We start from the raw sequence: 22,110 nt of genomic DNA on the forward strand, positions 1-22,110 counted from the left end.
ATTCCTTTCTACACCAAAGTGCAAGGATTATTTGGCAAATATACTGCATTTTTATTGTCAAGCATTTATTAATACATTTATGTACACATTTCACTAGCATTTAAAAAATGAAAATCAAAGGATACAACATTGTTTACATTTAAGAAGGCAGCCTTAGCAGATAATACACACAAGCAAGTCTAAAATCACATCCTCCAATTCATGTTTTGGGGATCAGTGGCGTTACTAAATTCATTAAAGTTTGTGTGTTTGGGGATGGCCTTTCATCCTATCGCAGGGGGGAGGGGAGTCCGTAGACCACGGGTGCTTGAGGCCTGGTGGGACAGGGCCATGTTTTCATTTAACTAGGCAAGTCAGTGAAGAACAAATTATTATTTACAATGATGGCCTAGGAACAGGGGGTTAACTGCCTTGTTCGGGGCAGAACAACAGATTTTTACCTTGTCAGGTCGGGGATTCAATCTAGCAATCTTTCGGTTACTGGTCCAATGCTCTAACCACTAGGCTACTTGCCGCCCCATGTGGTCTAGGAGTGGAGCCCCGGGACCTGCAGACAGCCAGGACTCCAGCAGGGCCTTGGTGAAGCTGTAAATGTCTCGGTCAATCACATCCCACAGGCTCCCCAGAACCAATGGGCTACATGTCAAAATCACACACAGACAGGCAAAATCACACACAGACAGGCAAGTTAATCTAGGATTGTTTGGGGTCAGTGTATGGCAGTAAAACAGAATACAGGAAATGCCCTCCTTTGCAATGATTTCTGAAAAAAATGATGAAAGCCTGTTTTTTCTCTTGATCTTTATAGGTCTGTGTGTGTCAGTCTTCCCAGCCAGCCATGAGGTAGTTGAGGATGATACTGCCAGCCAAAGAGCATAGAAACATCTCTCATCTCTTTCAGGATCCTCTGCCAGTCCAGGAACCGTAAAAGGCCTCTGGCAGAAGTAAATTCATCCAAAATACAAATATAATTTGATATACAGTATCTTAAATGACCGCATTTTCACAAATTTGAATACATAATCGTCAAGCCCATTAAAAAGATTATAAGACAGAACCTGGAAGTAAAAGAAAAAAGTAAGAAAAAGGGAAAACCTAGTCAGTTGTCCAACTGAATGTATTCAACTGAAATGTGTCTTCCGCATTTAACCCAACCCCTCTGAATCAGAGAGGTGCAGGGGGCTGCCTTAATCACTACATATTCTGCTCATCTATCGTGTGTGCAATGATGTCCGAGGGGGAAAAAAACAGTGTTTGCAGTAACTTCTTTGTTGTTGTTTTATAGCAGTTTCACCATTAAGGATTCCAGCTTTAAGTAAGAACGGTTGAATTCTGACACCAATTCAAAGCATCTAACATCTAGCATGATACAAGTCATGAGAGAATGTCAAGCTTCATGTTAAACAACATTTGACAGTGTGTGTGTAGTAAGGCAAACTATTGACATCACTGCTGTCATACACTTCTCCCTAACATGTAGAGGTCTTTGGCAGTCACAGCCTCCTGCAGTAGATCTGGGTCAGGAGCCACCCCACACACAAAGAGAGAGAGAGAGAGATAGAGAGAGAGAGAGAGAGAGAGAGAGAGGGATGCTGAGCAGGAGAGGGATTCATCAAATTCTAAAGGACACAGATAAGGCAGACAAATAAAGCCCCCTGAAACAGTGCTGTTGGGACTGTACTCACCTGGTGAACTACAAGTTGTCATCAAGGTTGAGCACGTAGAACACCTGCTTGGGCTCCACACCTCCATTCAGGAGATTCCCGGTCAGACTGAGGGCCAGAAGAGAAAGAGAGAGACGTGCATGCGTAAGTATTCAACAACTCATCTTTGTGAAATAAAATAGCGTTTTCTGTATTAACGTTTTAATTGGCAAATGTGTGTGTGCGGTTTGACCTCTCTTAGAGCACAGTGGCCAAGCAGTGAGTGTAGAGAGGGCATGTGGGTGACAGAGCGAGGCCTGAGGCAGGAGATGCTCTCCCATAGCAGCTTCTGGAGGTACTGCAAGATAGGACAAGACAAATATTTCACTGGGCGTTATCACAGCAGTCACACTCATAGGCAATGTGTTCATGCCACGGTAGACTTTCCTCAACTCTCCTCTACACAAAGAAAGTGCATCATTCCGCTTTGTACGTTGATCTTGCACATTAGAGTCGATTTGAGTGTAGGGTGCAAGTGTGAGAGACTCCCATCCTGTCCAAGATGAGTACCACGTGTCCTTGTGGACTCGGGCCTCTCTGCCAGTACAACCGCAGTTGTCTGCAGAAGGTCCAAACACTCCTTCCCCTGCTCCACACACTCCCTGGGCAAACCACTGCAGCTGGGACTGGGAGAGCAGAGGAGAGGCAGACAGCACAGCCTGGAACACACAGGATTAAATAACAGTTATTTAAGTTTTTCCTAGCCAATGTGCCTCTGTTTTTGCTTGTCTTGGCTTGCTTACTGTGAAAGCACTTTGTAACAACCGTGGATGTAAAAAGGGTTTTAGAGATAAATGTGATATCTATGATATACAGTACACTATAAGGCATGTAGAAGCACCTTGAGCATCTCCTCTGAGGTCAGTGCCCCCCAGGCAGTGAGAGTCTTCTGAAGGCGTTTGACCTGGACAGACAGCTCAGGGACACCGGTCAGGGGTAGGAGGAGCCACCGCCAGCAGCCCAGTAACCCCTCCATCTCCTCCAGCAGCCCAGTAACCCCTCCATCTCCTCCAGCAGCCTCTGAGGAGAGAGATAGAGAGAGTTTAAAAGGATATTTAGGGACATACCAAAATGATCTCATCATCACCGTAATCCACAAAGAGATATGTAGTAATCAATACCACACCTTTTTGCGTCTACTGTACATTATTTCTCTTACCCACCTCTTACCTACCCACCAATCTTACCGAGAGTATAAGCATTCCTTCAACATACGTTTTTGAATTAATATGCTTCATTCAGCAACAGAACCCCTCTCATTTTACTTTATCCCTTTTCAACCAACCCCAGATGTACTTCCCTTCCCACCAGTCTGAGTGAGTCTTACCTCCATCTGTGTGTTCAGGGCCCTTCTCCTGTCCCACCACTTGGCCTTCTCTGACACACAGCTCACAGCCTTCTGCTCCTTCAGAACACTAGCCATCTCCTGCACCAGCCAGCTGATAGGGTGCTGGTGATACAAAGGAAAGACAGAGGTCACTCACAAGTAGCAACCAAGGTTGAGAAAACTATTAAAGGTTTAGAGAGAGAGACAGAGAAGAGAGATAATTCATCTCAAAGTCTAAGCCTTTGGGGGGTGGGCTCTACTAAGCTAACATATGGAATTGTTTTAAGATGATCATACCATGGATGATTTAGCTATTTGATTTAGAATTCTAGGACCCCTGTAGGTACATAAACAAATATTTGATAAAATATTGAATTTGGCCTTTAATACTATAGCCCAAAGAAACGCATTGAATAACACATTCATAAATGGAAAAACAGTCCCCATAAAGAATAAGGTTTTGAAATGTCTGTCCTATATCTAGGAGATATAAGAAAGCTCTGGAAATATTTATGTTTTTTGGACCCATTGAACCCCTTTTTTTGTTGGCACAAAACTACCTCCACCTGTCCATATTTTTTTAAAACCGGTACCTTCAGACAAGCCCCATAATAGTTGTGGGGGTTGTAGAGCCAGACGGAGAACACCATCGTGTTTGTGAGAGTCTCCCCTTTCCATAGTGGGGTCATATTAGTTTGTAGCTCAAACGGTTCGGACGCTACAAACAGAAGTTGGGAAAATGTTTTGCAAGTAAAACATACACTCTTCCCTCTGATTGGACCAGCAAACTGTCAATCAACACAGGTTGAGTGAGCTAGCGCAGTGAGAAGGGGCTTGTTTGAGTGGTAAGGCAAAAGCAACTGACTAGATGAAAGCCGAGGGGTGAAGTCGGGGGTGGTATATCTGTGACAGCCAAAACTCAGACACTGATGTGGTTTTCCAACAGCAATGCTCAGTGCAACATGGCAGTGTTGCCATTGTTTATAAAAGTTGTTCTTTATAATGTTGAAATAAACATGTCTCCAACCCCCATATCACACACTCACAAACTGTAAATATACGTGTATACATTGTACAATCAAATGGTGGGAGAGAAAGCCTCAAATATCACATTAATTCGTACATATCAACTGTATACATGAATTGCGTCAAAGTTGGTTCCTGTTTCAAACAAAAACACCCTAATGATTGGTTGACAATAGAGACTCCGACAAGCAGGCGATGGCTGCAGGATAAAGTTGGTGAAGAACAACTGCAGTCGACTGTAGCCAAAACTTCATGACCTTTGATCACAATATTTTTTGTAAAGTTAATGCAGGCGACATGTAGGCTCAAGTCAAGTGGGTTTATGCAGATTCTTTTACAATAATTTTTGTCTAAAATCTATTAAATGTGACTAATGAATTTTACATAAATGTCAGAACCTTATAGTCCCACGGTGTCAATTTGTAGTTGAACAAGCCATTGCATGTATAGATGTTTTTTACTCAACTTGAGACTTGACTTGAAAAAACTTGTGACTCGACTTGCTCTTAGAATGCATAACTTGGACTTGACTCGAGACCTGATCTGTTCGACTTGACTCTGACCTTGTGGCTCGAGACTTGATCTGTTCGACTTCAGACTCTGACCTTGTGACTCAAGACTTGATCTGTTCGACTTCAGACTCTGACCTTGTGACTCGAGACTTGATCTGTTCGACTTCAGACTCTGACCTTGTGACTTGAGACTTGTTTGTGACTCAAATAATAGTGACTTGGTCCCACCTCTGGCGTGTACCTCTGGGGAGCCTTCCCCTACCTCTCGTTGGGCCATAGGGATGTCGAAGGAATGATGGGAGCTGAGCCCCTTTCCAGCCGGAACAGCAGGATGGTGTCGCCCACATAACCACAGGAAGTAGGGGTGCTGAGGGTGCTGCAGCACCCCCTGAGAATAGAATATATATATTTTTTTCTCTCACAAAAGTAGTACACTAGGACTTTATTACTCCTGTATGAGTGACAGTGGTGTAAAGTACTTAAGTAAATATACTTTAAAGTATTACTTAAGTCGTTTTTTGGGGTATCTGTCCTTTACTTTACTATTTATATTTTGACTACTTTTACTTTTACTCCACTACATTCCTAAAGAAAAGAATGTACTTTCTACTCCATACTTTTTCCCTGACACTGAAAAGTACTCATTACATTTTGAATGCTTAGCAGGACCTGAAAATTGTCTAATTCACACACTTAAAGAGAAAACTCCTGGTCATCCCTACTGAATCTGATCTGGCAGACTTACTAAACACAAATGCTTTGTTTGTAAATTATGTCTGCGTGTCAGAGTGTGCCCATTGCTATCCGTAAATGAAAAAAAACAAGAAAATCCTGCCGACTGGTTTGCTTAATATAAGGAATTTGAAATGATTTATACTTTTACTTTTGATACTTAAGTATATTGTAGCAATTACATTTACTTTTGATACTTAAGTATATTTAAAACCAAATAAGTTTTTTTACTTTTACTCAAGTAGGATTTTACTAGGTGACTTTTACTATTTAAGGTATCTTTACTTTTACTCAAGTATGAAAATTGGGTACTTTTTCCACCAGTGATGAGTGGACAAAAAAATGACCGTCAGCAGCGTGGGGAGAAATTCTCTCAGCATCCACTCAGCACCCACTTACATGAGGCGATTGGCCAGGTATCGTGTCATGTGATGGCGGGTGGTTATGCCCAGGGATTAGGCATGGAGGATTGCAATGGGGACGGGATCCCTTTGCCCCAGTGAAAGGGGCCAGTAGGCCACAGAGGCGGGGGTAGAGGTTGGGTGGGGGGAAATGCTGCAGAGCCAACCAGGTGGAGTGAAGCAGAGACTACACTGCCTCCACAGGGAGACCATCTGTATGGAGAGAACAGAGAAAAGGGGAGGAGGGGAAAAGAGTTTGGTTCAAACTGAGGACTCCTATTAACCCTAAAACCATGTTCATTAGCGCTGTAGCAGGGTGCTGCCGTCAGCCTTACCTGGTCCAGTGTTAGAGCGAGAGAGGTGGGCCTGGGCTCGCAGGACCCTCCCTGTGTGCCCCCCACTCCTCAGCTTAGACAGACAGTCTCACTCTCCATTACCACACAGGTCCCTCCTCAGGACCTCAAAGTATATGTCTGGGCCGTCCAACACCATACCTGTAGAAAGAGAATAGGCAAAATACAGTCGGTTAAAATGTGATATTAAATTATGATAATACAACACCCCATTCCTTCAAGCCTGACCTGGGTGCCCACTGCATGTGCAGGCAGATATTTATACAGTCTATCGAGTAGACACAAAAATAAATATTAATCTTCCTGGCTGCACCATTCACGTCAGTCTCTGTGTCTGACGCCATCAACTCTTCGATACAGGAGTCCATATTAAGCCCATCCACCTCCTCTTGAATGGTCCTCATCTGCTCTGGCTCTTCACTGTGTCCTGTCCCTGTCCAGGCTGCTGTCTTCTGGGTCTGCCTCTCCTGGCTGGGGCAGACTGGGAGGCAGAGGACGTAGAAGAGGCCAGACAGGAGGCCAGAGCTTTAGCCCCCAGAAACCTGGCCCTCAGGGACCACAGATCCGGAGAGGACTTGGAGGCCACGAACTCCAAACCAGCCTCCAGGACGTTCCAGGGACCTGCAGCCTTCCCTAGCCTTAGCTCCAGACCTGACAGGGCCATGCGCAGGAGCACCAGTGCCACCAGGTCCTGTAGCTACAGGGTTTGGGCGGGAGGGTCTTGAGGGGGAAGAGCTAGCCAGTTTGGCGGCCATCTTGGCAATAATGCTCTTGCAGTGGGCCAGGGCGGCCATTTCGAACTGATGGCTGGCTCAGTCGTCAGTGGGGCTTAGCTGGAGCCTGTGTGGTGGCCCAGCGGGCAGTCAGGCTGGGCTCGGAGCAGCAGGGACAGTGGCAGTCTTCCCATGGCCCAGGGAGGAGAGAGCCAATACTGGGGCCGGGCTTTGAGGGGTGGGGAGCTGGAACGGTCCCTCTCGATGGGCTCCTTGGGGAACCAGCGGGTGCTCAGGAAGGCCTGACAGTCCTCCTCACCATTGGGGAGGGGAGACTTTGGCTTCGGTGCCGTACAGCCTTTCCTTGATTTGAGCTTCAACTCCACCTTCTGCTACCCATTAGTAAAGTCTATAGGAGAAACAGAACAGGATTGGTAATGTTACAGAGAATGGCAGAAACTGCCTGGAGAAGGAGTCTCTGGCTCCTCCTCCAGCAGTCTCAGGGATTTGTGGGTATTTGTATTTATTATGGATCCCCATTATCTCAGCTACTCTTCCTGGGGTCCAGCAAAATTAAGGCAGTTTATACAATTTTAAAAACATTACAAAACATTCACAGATGCATTGTAAGGCCCCTACTCCACCACTACCACATAGCTACAGTATTGAATCCATGTGTATGTGTGTATAGTGTGTATGTTATCGTGTGTGTGTGTGTGTGTGTGTATGCATGTGTCTATGTTTGTGTTGCTTCACAGTCCCCGCTGTTCCATAAGGTGTTTTGTTTTTCTTTTTTAAATGAAATTTTACTGCTTGCATCAGTTACTTGATGTGGAATAGAGTTCCATGTAGTCATGGCTCTATGTAGTACTATGTGCCTCCCATAGTCTGTTCTGGACTTGGGGACTGTGAAGAGACCTCTTGTGACATTTCTTGTGGGGTACGCATGGGTGTCCGAGCTGTGTGCCAGTAGTTTAGACAGACAGCTCGGTGCATTCAACATGTCAATACCTCTCATAAATACAAGTAGTGATGAAGTCAATCTCACCTCCACTTTTAGCCAGGAGAGATTGACATGCATATTATTAATATTAGCTCTCTGTGTACATCCAAGGGCCAGCCGTGCTGCCCTGTTCTGAGCCAATTGCAATTTTCCTTAGTCCTTTTTTTGTGTCACCTGACCACAGTAGTCAAGGTGTGACAAAACTAGGGTCTGTAGGACCTGCCTTGTTGATTGGAGAAAACGTAGAATGGATCAACAACATTGTAGTTACCCCACAATACTAACCTAATTGACAGAGTGAAAAGAAGGACAGAAAAATTATTACAAAGCATGCATCTTGTTTGCAAAGTTCCACCAAAGTAACACTGCAAAGAAAACTGGCAAAGCAATTAACATTGTGTCCTGAATACAAAAAGTTGTGTTTGGGGCAAATACTGTACAATACAACACGAAACTGAGTACCACTCTCCATATTTTCAAGCATAGTGGTGGCTGCAACATGTTATGAGTATGCTTGTAATTGTTAAGGACTGGGGAGATTTTCAGGATAAAAATCAAGCGCAATGGAGTTAATCACAGGCAAAATCCTAGAGCAAAACCTTGTTCAGTCTGCTTTCCACCAGACACTGGGATATGAAGTCACCTTTCAGCAGGACAATAAGCACTTTGCAACATCTGCTGATGTAAATAGGGCTTTTTAAATACATTTGATGATAATTTGATTTCATCTGATTGGAAAACACAAGGCCAAATCTACACTGGACTTGCTTACCAAGAAGACCGTGAATGTTTCTGAGAGGCCGAGTTACAGTTTTGACTTAAACCTGCTTGAAAATCTATGGCAAGACTTGAAAATGTTTGTCTAGCAATACTCAACAACCAATTTGATGGAGCTTGAAGAATTTTGAAAAGAATAATGGGCAAATACTGTACAATCCAGGCATTTATTATTAAACACAGTACTATATGATTTCAATGATACAGACAATGGCCACATAGGCCTATATAATGAATACACTGTACAGAGAATACTTTATCTAATAATATTGAGAAACATACTTACAAGAACATTATCCTACATCACAGCTATATTTCTTAATTCAGACCAAAACACAAAAATAATTCATTAAGAAAAACTGAATGTAATGCAATACCATGTGCACAAACTGGAAAGGAATGACACTTCACAAGACTTCATACCAAGCTTCAGAACATTTTATCTATCTAAGTGTTTTGTAATGTTGTCATGACAATGTCATTTGTTCCTCTTATGCCCGATGTCCACCAGATGCATATTAGTTTTGTTTTTCCATACTTGACGCAAGTGCTTCGCTTTTCAACTAGCTAAAAGCTTGCTAGTTGGAGTCTGTGTGTTTAGGCCTACTTCTGTTTGTATCACCATACATTAAAGCAATGTACGAGTTTAAAATACTGAAAGCATGCGGTACACCGAATGCACCGCAGCTTAGTGCAGCACCCCCAGCGTAGCATTGCGGACTGCTCCATTGACAATGAATTACTTCCGCCGGAATGCAAAAAGTTTGCTGTATCTGGTGTTTGCTGCATAATAATAATAAATAAAAAAAATCCCTTATGTATTATTCTCCCCTAACCCTACCACCACACCCCTAATTGGAGTAAACTAATGGATGACAATACTTAGACTTCTACTTCCATCTTATACATACTATAAACATTTTACGGACATGGTACATTTTACAGCTAGTGTCCGTCCTCCTCTGGGTACATTGAATTCAATACAAAGCCTGAACAGTTTTGAACAAATTAATTTCTCAAAAAAGGAAGGAGAAGCAAGAGAGAGAGAGAGAGAGATAGCTATATTTAGTTGTATTTTATTCACTTTCACTTACTTAGTTAGCTAAGGCAGCTAGCTAATTTAGCCTACTCAAACACCTGGCTCAAACAGAGAAGGATGCTATGTTAGCTAGCTGGCTCAGGATATCCAACACTGGAACTCTTCCAACGCAAGGTACGTTTTCGGTTTTATGAATTTATTGCTATTGGGGCTCCCCAGTGTAACTGCTAAACTGCTTGCTGTACACTGCACTGCATGATTGTAGCGTGTTTACTAAATCATTAGTTCTAGTAGCCATGTTGACTATGACATTAGCTAATATGGTGACAACGACGTAGGATGTGTGTAGCGGTTAGCGGTTATGATATGAAGGTTTGGCTTGGAAAGGTTTTTTCACCTGGGGATAAACATACTTGGATTTGTCCAATAGAAACTTTTGTTTGCAACTGTTTGGACTAATAATTACACTCTAGATCAGCTAGAAGCAGGCAAGAGTGTGCAAGGCGGTATTGATTATGTCACTGTCGGTCACCTTGATTACTCACATTTTTCTCTTGACCTGTTGTAAACTTGCATTTGTAGGCTAGGTTGTAGCAATGTCATGATTGGTATAGGGACAATTCTAGGATCATGTAGCCTAAACCTATTGATGTTACATTGAGCTGTAATATGAATGATAGTCATCAATATGTAAGGTATAATCAACGAGGGGCTATGCATGGGAAATAATGAATATGTGGAAGGTGTAGCGCGGAGTGGAATGACCTTCCACAGAGCTACATTTTTTTCCAGAGAACGCATTGAGCCACAAGTTGTTTATCCATTTTATGCCATGGCTATAATTTAAAACATTTGCCGCTAGAAATCTGGTCAACATCCACTGAAGTAGCTAGCAAGTTTATTAGATAACTACAGTAGTTGACGTAAATGTAGTTGCCTTGGTAACCAAACAAACGTACTTGCTAGTTAGCTAACCAAACCATCAGTCCTAGTTTGCTATTCTGAAAATCGAATTAAACAATGCTGATATACCCTGCGAGTTATAGGGAAATAATGCACGCTCTAGAATGCCCTTCAAGACAATCAGAAACGAGTATTCAACAATGCCACTGTATAAGATCTATTATAAACTGGGTGGTTCGAGCCCTGAATGCTGATTGCCTGAAAGCCGTGGTATATCAGAACGTATACCAGGGGTATGTTGAAACATTTATTTTTACTGCTCTAAATACATTGGCAACCAGTTTATAATAGCAATAAGGCACCTCGGGGGTTTGTGGTATATGGCCAATATACCATGGCTAAGGGCTGTATCCAGGCACTCCTAGTTGCGTCGTACAAAAGAACAGCCCTTTGCCGTGGTACAGTGGCTTGCGAAAGTATTCACCCCCGTTGGCATTTTTCCTATTTTATTGCCTTACAACCTGGAATTAAAATGGATTTGTGGGGGGTTTGTATCATTTGATTTACACAACATGCCTACCAGTTTGAAGAGAAGAAAGACAAGAAATAAAACAAAACAGAAAACTTGAGCGTGCATAACTATTCACCCCTCAAAGTCAATACTTTGTAGAGCCACCTTTGCAGCAATTACAGCTGCAAGTCTCTTGGGGTATGTCTCTATAAGCTTGGCACATCTAGCCACTGGGATTTATGCCCATTCTTCAAGGCAAAACTGCTCCAGCTCCTTCAAGTTGGATGGGTTCTGCTGGTGTACAGCAATATTTAAGTCATACCACAGATTCTTAATTGGATTGAGGTCAGGGCTTTGACTAGGCCATTCCAAGACATTTAAATGTTTACCCTTAAACTGAAAAATGACCCTAAGCATACTGCTTTAGCAGTATGCTTAGGGTCATTTTCCTGCTGGAAGGTGAACCTCCGTCCCAGTCTCAAATCTTTGGAAGACTGAAACAGGTTTCCCTCAAGAATTTCCCTGTATTTAGCGTTATCCATCATTCCTTCAATTCTGACCAGTTTCCCAGTCCCTGCCGATGAAAACATCCCCACAGCATGATGCTGCCACCACGCTTCACTGTGGGGATGTTGTTCTCGGGGTGATGAGAGGTGTTGGGTTTACGCCAGACATAGCGTTTTCCTTGATGATCAAAAAGCTCAATTTTAGTCTCATCTGACCAGAGTACCTTCTTCCATATGCTTGGGGAGTCTCCCACATGCCTTTTAGCAAACACCAAAAGTCTTTGCTTATTTCTTTCTTTAAGCAATGTTTTTTTTCTGGCCACTCTTCCGTAAAGCCCAGCTCTGTGGAGTGTACAGCTTAAAGTGGTCCTATGGACAGATACTGCAATGTCCGCTGTGGAGCTTTGCAGCTCCTTCAGGGTTATCTTCAGTCTCTTTGTTGCCTCTCTGATTAATTCCCTCCTTGCCTGGTCCGTGAGGTTTGGTGGGCGGCCCTTTCTTGGCAGGTTTGTTGTGATGCCATATTCTTTCCATTTTTTACTAATGGATTTAATGGTGCTCCATAGGATGTTCAAAGTTACGTATATCATTTTATAACCCAACCCTGATCTGTACTTCTCCACAACTTTGTCCCTGACCTGTTTGGAGAGCTCCTTGGTCTTCATGGTGCCGCTTGCTTGGTGGTGCCGCTTGCTTAGTGGTGTTGCAAACTAAGGGGCCTTTCAGAACAGGTGTATATATAGTAAGCCAGTATATATATAAACATATATATAAACAATATATAAACAATATATATAAACAGTAAGCCAGTATATATATATATATATATATATATATATATATATATATATATATATATATATATATATATATATATATATATATATATATATATATACTGAGATCATGTGACACTTAGATTGCACACAGGTGGACTTTATTTAACTAATTATGTGACTTCTGAAGGTAATTGGTTGCACCAGATCTTATTTAGGGGCTTCATAGTAAAGGGGGTGAATACATATGCACACACCACTTTTCAGTTTTTTTCATTTCACTTCACCAATTTGAACAATTTTGTGTATGTCCATTACATGAAATCCAAATAAAAATCAATTTAAATTACAAATTGAACCAAAACCTCAAGGAGTGATGAACACTTTTGCAAGGCATATAACACCCCCCTCATTCCTTATTGCTTAAATAGAAATAAGACCATGCTCGTAAAAAAATATTGTCCTCCTAAGCTTAAACGGCACCGACCGCCATTGGTTTCTACAGATGGTAAATTAAATATTACATTTTTTATTATTATATTATTGATTGATTGACTATGGCTTTTCAAGTCAGCCAGCAGTGCTATTTGCAGAGTTAGTTCTAGGTAAATGTTGTGATTTTTCAGCCATTCCTGAGTTTGTAACCAAAAACAAGCTACATACATATGAGCAGTACCAAAACAATTTATCTAATGATTCTGTCTCTTCGCAGCAAAATCTGTAGAGCTGTGATGGTTGTATACCCATATACAATTTACATCAACAACATAGCTCAGGCAGTAGGAGGCAGTCTTATTCTAAACTGGCCCCTCCCTGGATTATGTGTTAGACGCTCTACAACAAAGCTTTCTTAGTATCCAACAAGCTTTCTCTGCCCTTAACCTTGTTCTGAACATGAATTAAATGAAATGAAACTGAAATTGTAACCATTTCTATGGCTTGTTTTAAAAATAGGGATATTTTGGAGAGGTTTTCATTTTAAAATAACCGAAAGTGAGAGGTTATAATTTGGACAAAGGGAAAAGGCAAATTTTGAACAAGGGATGAGCCATTCTTACTAATCTGCTGGAGAACCAGTTCCGATTTAAGTATAACTTTTATATGACTGAAGCCTTTAGAGAGATTCAATATTCTATTATTTTATCATTTTAGCCCTTCGAATTCATATTTATTATATAAATAGGCCCGTTGAATTTTTCCAATTAAAGTGGATAAAGGAACAAGCGGTTACTCTTCTAGAAGTTAGGATCAGTATATGGTCCCGCTTTCGCTTATTACTGTATATAACAGATTTTCCTGAAGTAAAGTGTTGGTTGGCTTCAGAGTTGAATGGGTTTGGATCAGTCCTCTTGAATGTGTATGGGGTTCATAACTATGGTTGTGGCGTCCTGGAACAAAGGATTTTCGATCTGAAACACAAAGGACCAACAAGAGATAAGTTTAGTACAGAGCGAGCATCATGTTATCAACAACCAACACTTAACATTATAAATCTTGCATTAAAGACTCCTTAAGTTGATTATTTGCTTAAAAAAATGACAAAACAACAATAAGAAGACCAACCACATTCACAAATAATAAAGAACTCCACTATTCATACAATAAACTATGAGACTGAGAACAATAGACAGATATTTGGTTATGAGAAACGACCAGTTAACGCAGAGACATCTAGCCTATTTGACATATCATGGTGATTCATTGTCATGTGTATACTGTTCTTTCTCTCACATTTTTCCAGACTACAGTCTCCGTTGCTTTGAGGAAGCTGTCATACTCTCTCCGGTAGTGGAACTCCAGCATCAGCCAGCTGATGAGGATCACTGCGATGCCGATGAAGATGATGCTGGACACCGAGCTGCCAATGATCACATAAGTCTTGTCAACAGAGCCTGCCAGGGATGTGAAGAGGAAGAGTTTGTAGTAGAACATGAGTCCTGACTTTTTGTCTAATGCAAAGCATCTTTGATCAAACAACTATAGCAGAATAGGTCCGTATAAGCAGAATAAGGATGTCATAGGAGTGATCTTTTTTAGGTGTGCCTAAGAGCTAGCAATATTATGAATTGCTCCAATGAGCAGTGAGAATAGAAATGGTAAAAACAGTAAGCCAGTTGGATACATAGCCATGTTAAAATCTTGAAAATAAAGGCTAATGATTAGAGATGAACTTGTCTCACGGGGCAGATCTGCGTAGAGGACCAGGATGTTGCCGTCAGGGAACAGCTCTACTTTGTAGGAGATGGTGTCTTCTCTGCAGGGGAACTCCTGGGGTCCCTCAACCCAAGTGGACTTGACTGAGCCACATGGTCGGCTACAGTTACTCTTTAGGCCGTCACTTTCCTTATTGGCCAATTCACACGTCACACAGGCCCTGGAAATGTTACACAAAGACAGGTTTACAGACATGCTGAAGGTACACAGGCACAGACACAGACACTGCATTATTGTAATGTTAAGTGTTCCTGTAAGGTCACAATTGAAGTACTAAACTTTGGCAACCTGGAAACTCAATCCAAAATGACTAAGTTATTTTCTTGTACTCACAGGAATTTTGCGCATGCATCAGCAATCTTTGAACAGTTCATGCCAAAGAAGTCGTTGTTGCACTGGCACTGGTTACACTGGCATGTTCCCTGGCCATTGCACAGCTTCCCAGCAGTCCTGCACTGGTCGGTGAGGGTGGAACAGTCACACGCAGAGCCATTGTAGTTGGCATGACACTTACATGTTCCACAGTCACACTGCCCATTTCCTGCAGGAGACAGGCGGCAAACGTTGTCAAACACAGCTGAAAAATGGGCTGCAATAAGGTGCAGCTATAAGGAACACATTCTTAACCAATCAAAATGCATGGCCTGGACTAACTGTTTTAGTTTACTCACCACCGCAGAGCATGTTGTTGTGGCGGTCACAGCTGTTGTCATCACATTGGCAGAAATCCTCATGGTGGGTGCCCTGGCACACACATATGCCACACTCACAGCTCCCGTGCCCGCTGCATAGCAGCGAGGAGCTGTCTTGGCGACATGTTGTGTCCATAGAGTCAGCAGAGATCATGTCCTTAGGCCGGTCACACTCACACCTCTGACCCAGGTGATCCTCGTCACAGCTAAAGGGCACAGCATTTTACAAAAACGCTGAAAAAAATTGGGTAAAACAACAAAAAACGGGACATTCTGGGACTTAATTTGGGCTAGGAGTTTTTTCTGGTCAGGTCACGTAATCAGGGAAGACTTCTAGCCCTACTCATCAGTACATCAAAAACACTTCAATTACTGTAACAAAGGAAAACTATTAACTTGAATCCCCTCAAGTTTTGATTGTGAGAACTTTTATATTTGATACATTCCTTTAACTATAGAAACTTGTTTACTGCTATGTGGTAACAGTCAAACTACAGTCTGCAGCTGTTTCCCTTACTGTGTGCAATTTGTAAGCACAGTTCTCTATCTCACCAACCAGGAGGTGCTGTGAGTTTTCAACATAATTTGAGGACTTGCCTGCAGATTCCGCAGTTGAGCGTTCCCTTTTCATTGCAGTGTGTGGACTGCTGTTCTCTGTCATGGCAGTCACAGTCACACAGGGTTTCCACGGAGACCTTCAGGGTCTCGCTGATGCCCTGCAGTTTGAGGAAAAACTGCTTCTTCTCCTTCAGACATTCTCCTTCAGACGTTGAAATATTCAGACTCACTGTGAAGTCAACCTGGGCGCAAGGGAGAGGATAATACTCAATAAATTGGTCTGTAACAAAAGTCCTATACAGTATACCATTAAATAAAACCAGTGTATGCTGTTTTTTGTTGTTTTCAGCCATTGATTTCAAGTGAACTACTATTACATAACTACATATATTACATGACTAAATCCATTTAAGACATGAGTCTTGCTCTCCTTGTTCACATCTTGTTTTTGCCCTCCACCCCTGCTTTGGGCCAGACCTGCTGGTTGAGCTTGACGTTCATGCACTCGCCCTTCCTCTGCCATGGGGTGTTGTCCCCTTCTGCAGGGGTGCAGTGGGATCTGTAGGTCACGTCCAGACCTGAGGGAGCTCCATGGTGCTCCAATAAGATAGTGGAGGACAGGTTCTGTGAACAAATATGCATTACTATAGATAGGAGAGTTGACGATGTTACATTTTTGGCTATGTGTCCAATAAATGGAATTTCATTGCAAAGCCACAGTGATACGTTTGTTTGTAAGTAATACATTCCAAAAGTAGTTTATATTTCTCTAGGCCTAAATGTCTTAAATTCCTAGAGAAATGTAGGTCTATCATGTATGAAACCTTAACTTTACCACTAGGAAGATTGACACAGAATTTGCCAGTATATTTTTCTACCCGTGAGAGCATAGCACACACTATATCCATCACTAGCTAACCATGAGGCCAGGGATTCCAGTGAAAATACGTATGTGAGCTGGTTCTACTATTTTAGTCTGCTGTGTGAGTCATGGCCATAACCACAGACATGCTTCTATGTCCTCTTTTGAATATGCATTTTATAGGTCATTGCAGGCTTTTGCAATTGAATTATTTCACAATTTTGCAGTAGCTTGGCACAAATTATTGTCAACTGTGTTCTAGGCTTGAGACCATTTAGATACTCACATTGTAGGCCTCTAAGATGAGCTGGACCACGTTGCTTGAGTCGTTCTTCAGGACTCCCAGCACTGACTGAGGGATTAGTTTACTCAATGCCTAGAGAAGTGTGTGTGTGTGTGTGTGTGTGTGTGTGTGTGTGTGTGTGTGTGTGTGTGTGTGTGTGTGTGTGTGTGTGTGTGTGTGTGTGTGTGTGTGTGTGTGTGTGTGTGTGTGTGTATAGGTGTGTTTGTTTAGGTATGGGCACAATAGGGAGAGACGGGCGAAGGTAGAAATTCAGAGGTTAAACATTTTGTGAACTTTTGTAATTTGCTTTAACAAACTATCTCTCCTGTCAGTCCTGACCTTGTAGGCAGCAACACTGTCTTCGGTGACAGCAAAGATGAGCTGGATGTTATTGGCTGCCAGGACCCTGGCGAGCTGGCCAACCGATGGGTAGTCCTTAGACACATAGGAAGTGGATTAAATAACCACAGAAAGGCAGCGTAGTTGCCCAGCTCCTCCACAACAAATGTCACTGAAACAAGCTCACGTCTTCTAAGTGTTGATCATCCCACCCATCTGTTGATAACTCACATATTTAGTGCCATCGTAAAAGCCGCTGCCATTGAGATGACACTTCCCATCATTAGGTTCGAATATCCCAGCCAGCCTGCCGTCCCCGGCAATGTGGAAGGTGTCATCTGACGTGTAAACCAGGATCCGGGTGACATTGTTCCAACCAATCACACCCTGGAGGAAGGGAGGGAGAGAGAGAAAGGGAGAGAAATAGAAATGGACATTGTTGACATATGTTGTAGCAGACTGGTCTCCTAGACTAAACGTAACATAGTAAATGTAAATCCGGGGCATTCACATTAATATGATATGTAACGTTTGGTATGGTTTCATAAGACGGAAGGTTACTTAAGGCAAAAACGAAAGGAGGGTGGTTGGTCGGAGTGGATGGGTGGGTGTACATGTCTGCTACATGACTAAAATGTGTATATCATTTGTTTGAATCTCATTACGGACAATTTTAGCATTTTAGAAACTTTGCAACTACTTCCTACTTTTTAGACTTTGCAACTACTTAGCATGTTAGCTAACCCTTCCCCTAATCATTTTAGCTAACCCTTCCCCTAACCCTAACCATTTAACCTAAATCCTAACCCTAACCTTAACCCCCAACCCCTAACCTAGCTAACGTTAGCCACCTAGCTAATGTTAGCGTTAGCCACCTAGCCACCCTTAGCTAACATTAGCCACAACAAAATGGAATTCGTAACATACGATACGTTTTGAAAATTCGTAGCATATCGTACATTTAGCAAATTCGTAAGATATCGTATGAATTGCAATTCGTAACATATCATACGAATTGCAATTTGTAACATCTACAAAATGGAGTGTCTCGGATTTACATACAGAATAATACAAAATACTCTGAGACCACATTGGTTGTAGACATCCTATACAGAGGTAACTGTGTTTGGTCATGTATGACAGTCCTACCTGGCAGACAGCTGCCTGCATGATGGCGTCAAAGCCAGACTCGGGGGAGTCCAGGTTTCCAGAGATGATCTGGTTGCTGACCCTGGTCTTGAACTCGGCCACGTCTTGGGTTAGTCCCAGAATGTTCTGGAAGCTGAAGGCAGGTTGACAGGTGTACAGGCGGCTGGGGCAGGGGTTGTTCTTCTTGTCCTTAACCTGGCTGACATACGGCAGAGCCACCTTGTCCACAAACGAGCCAAAGCCTGATAGGGAGAGAGGAGAGGGATAGAGATGGACAGGATGAGGATAGGTGGCATAGTCAGATGACTACACACAGTTGATTGAATTCCTAACTTCTCCTCAGCACTCACCTATGCGGACCTTCTTGGTGACGTTTTTTAGCGTAGAGAGGATTTCCTGGCCCAGATTCTTGATGGTATCCAGGTCGTCCCTCATGGAGAAGGACAGATCCATCAGGTAGTACAGGTCTATGGGGTAGCCCTCGGCTCTCTTGAATGACACACTGAAGGTCTGAGGGACTCCTGAAACCAGACGGGTCAGTTAGTACAGTTATGGCAAAGCAAGCATCAATAGGATACTAACACTGTTATGTCTAGTACTTCACACTCCTTAATAAAGGATCAATAAAGCACCACAAATAATTTCAGATTTGGACCCATCTTTGCTTATTTACTGAGAAATACTGAGCAGCTGCTGTGTACGAGTCATTAAATTCTCACCGACTCTGAGTTTGAAGAGGAGGTTTTGTGGCTTAAGCTGGACCACGCTGTCTGGGTCGCTGCTGAGCTCATTGTTCTTTAGGAAGACCAATTCTGATTGGGGGTTGATGATGTCTGTCTGCTCACAGCGCCTGGTCCTCAGAGACTCAGCAGTGTCACACCTCCGCTCAGTGGACTCCCCAGACTTCAGGAAGTCCTGTCAGGAGGATAGGTATTATGGTCTTAGTTCAGTGTGTCGGACTAATGATATAGACAATAAAATACTGGCTCATAGCAGTGGGGTGCCAGGTTATCATGTGGGCCTACCTCCTGTCAGTTAAACAGATGGGCTTACATCTCTGTTTTAGGCTTAGAATTTTTACACGAAAACATTGTTATTATTTTGAAACATACATGGGACATGTCATTATGATACATAGGACCTGTAGAGTAGACCGTTGCTTTGGAGAAGGGGTTAGATTGCAAGGAGAAATGACAGAGAGAATAATGCAGCTAATTTAAAGTATTGAAAGTAAAATGTGCAGGAAATGAACATGGAAATAGAAAGACGGAAGTGAGTCTGACACCAGTAGCATGACACTGTCATAAGAAATCACAGAGAGCTGCAGCAGCACAATACACAATTCAAATATCAACCCCAAACAGGAGGCCAGGTTAGAGAACATACAGAGAAACCACTCTCTTCAACAAGTTGTGTAAGACATGAGCACCCAAGCCAGACAGTGTGTTTACTGATTCTGATGAAGGAAACTGATGGCCGAAACGTCATGTTTTCAACTTGAAATAATAAAACCGTTTTTAATGTTAGCAAGAGTCACACCGATTATTTTTAAATATCCAAGCGAGATAAGCATGAGATAAAATGTGTCCTAAAAAACCTTCCAAAAGGGTTCTGGACTGTCCCCATAGGAGAACACTTTTTGGTTCCAGGGAAAACTATTTTGTGTTCCATGTAGAACCCTATGTGCAAACAGTTCTAAATGGAACCCAAAGGGGGTTTTACCTGGAACCAAAAGGGTTCTACAGTCCCATCCCACTGGTCAAAAACTGGTTGAATGAACATTGTTCCATGTCATTTCAACCCAAAAAATCTATGTGATGATGTTGAATCAACGTGGAAAACTAATTGGATTTGCAAAGTCATCAGCGTAAGGGCATTTCATCTTTTTTTCACCCAACTTTTAACCTAAATCCAATGACATGGTAAAATGTTTTGTTGATTTCACATTGAATTCACGTTAGTTGACAACTCAACCAAATGTAAATCAAAACAATATGTTGAACTGACGTCTGTGCCCAGTGGGATACGTCAGTCATTTGATACTAGTATAAATGGCTGAGGATACTTATAACCTTTTCCTTTAAATGTATAACAATGTGAAGGAGGAATTGAAACATTCACTTGACCTAACTGTCTTTCAGTCAATCTCTCACACCTCTTCTCACCAGGAGGTAAAGAGTTGTTAGCAAAACTGTTAGCAAAATGTCTGCCAAACTGTAGAAGCTGTTGAAAAAATAAGATATATATTATCTTACATGAGCTTGATGGGACATCACTGTCTAAGATCTCACCAAAAATGCACAAGGATATCACCATTCAGACCGCAATGAAGACCTATAGTATGTTGGCTCCTATTGTAAGTAGTTCTACAGTGGCCCTAATGTCGTTGTCCCTACATGTTGTCTACAGAGACGGGGCCCATCAGAGAGCCGCAAGTCAACTCACAAAGCATTCAAAGGCCGTTGAGTCCAAGAATTAAGAGTAGAGAAAGTATAGCAAAACTCAAGGATAAAACATGATACAGTTTTAAACAAATACAGGCAGCAGCAGCAAGCTAGTGGATACATGATAAGGCTGACCTTGTGTTTGCACCAGGCACATCCAGGGCTCCTCAGGCAAGCTGAACATGAGGGCTGGGACACACATATTTGGGGGACCCCTGACACACCAAACAAAACAGTGAAATATTTTATTACCCCATGACTCTTTCAGACACAAACACACAGCAGAGATTGAGGAGATTGTGTTTGCTCTCCTAACGGACCTGCCATTACCCATGTCTGCCTTGTCAATTCAGAAAGTGAATTCTAATTCAACAATTGCAAAATCCTAATTTGGAATTAAATGACACTTCAATTCAATTTAAATGGGATACCCCCAACCCTGACTAGTAGTTGTAGATGAGACTTACCTTGAATTTGGATCTGTCCCACACAGTACAACATAAAGGTTCCTAATAGAAAGAAGCCAACCATTGCCTGAGGATAGCGACGGAATGAGAAATAGACAGACAGAGAGGATTAGGAACTTCTCCTGGTTAGAAAAAAATCAAGAGAGTTGTGAGAAGACGGAAGCAGGAGGCAGACACAACACAGCAGACAAGTAATTTCCCCTTGAGTTCTCACAAATTGTCAACCACCTACCCCACATATTTCCTTTTCGGAAGTTTCTGTAGTCGGTGCTCTTGGAAACAAGAAACATAATCCACAACCAATTCTGAGCCACTAGTTTGAAACCAGAGGCTTTCTCCAATCTCCTTCATGTGAGAAATGAAACTCAAAGCTAAACCAAACCTTATTTCTACTTCAGAAACGTTCCCCTGAAGTTCCTATATTGGTATGATCACACATGATAGGATCAAAGAATTATAGTGATTTGAATATCACTCTTACATTTACAAACACATACTGAACAAAAATATCAATGCAACATGTAAAGTGTTGGTCTCATGTTTCATGAGCTGAAATAAAAGATTGCAGAAATGTTCCATACGCACAAAAAGCTTATTTCTCTAAAATTTGTTGCACAAATTTGTTTACATTCCTGTTAGTGAGCATTTCTCCTTTGCCAAGATAATCCATCCACCTGACAGGGGTGGCATATCAAGAAGCTGATTAAACAGCATGATCATTACACAGGTGCACCTTGTGCTGGGGACAATAAAAGGCCACTCTAAAATGTACAGTTTTGTCACACAACACAATGCCACAGATGTCTCAGGTTTTGAGGGG

General features: G+C 42.3%; 1 protein-coding gene across 2 annotated transcripts; it reads right to left on the bottom strand.

Annotated features, from left to right (window-relative positions):
* Window positions 1–12,376: 12,376 nt before the first annotated feature.
* Window positions 12,377–21,654, bottom strand: LOC106583060 (integrin, beta 7). Of its 2 annotated transcripts, none has more exons than XM_014166841.3 (15): window positions 21,523–21,654; window positions 20,959–21,038; window positions 19,099–19,294; window positions 18,730–18,900; window positions 18,380–18,621; window positions 17,462–17,617; window positions 17,231–17,326; window positions 16,895–16,984; window positions 16,224–16,370; window positions 15,786–15,988; window positions 15,168–15,394; window positions 14,830–15,037; window positions 14,463–14,656; window positions 14,014–14,174; window positions 12,377–13,691 (listed from the first exon to the last, which is right to left on the bottom strand). In XM_014166841.3, exons 1-15 carry the CDS (start codon window positions 21,578–21,580, stop codon window positions 13,623–13,625), a joined length of 2,298 nt encoding a protein of 765 aa, XP_014022316.1. In that variant the 5' UTR covers window positions 21,581–21,654; the 3' UTR covers window positions 12,377–13,622. The 2 variants fall into 2 exon arrangements, with proteins under 2 accessions (XP_014022316.1, XP_014022315.1); XM_014166840.3 differs by lacking the exon at window positions 21,523–21,654 and adding an exon at window positions 21,291–21,513.
* Window positions 21,655–22,110: the final 456 nt, after the last annotated feature.

The sequence above is a fragment of the Salmo salar genome, chromosome 22 (genome assembly GCF_965601325.2).
Source record: "Salmo salar chromosome 22, fSalSal1, whole genome shotgun sequence".
NCBI lineage: Eukaryota > Metazoa > Chordata > Actinopteri > Salmoniformes > Salmonidae > Salmo > Salmo salar.

Coding starts and splice junctions, on each gene's coding strand:
- LOC106583060 (XM_014166840.3), bottom strand. CDS start 21,354: ATGGTTGGCTTCTTTCTATTAGGAACCTTTATGTTGTACTGTGTGGGA. Junction 18,622..18,729: donor CACCAAGAAGGTCCGCATAG/GTGAGTGCTGAG, acceptor TCTCCCTATCAG/GCTTTGGCTCGTTTGTGGAC. Junction 13,692..14,013: donor AGACTGTAGTCTGGAAAAAT/GTGAGAGAAAGA, acceptor TTTGTGTTTCAG/ATCGAAAATCCTTTGTTCCA.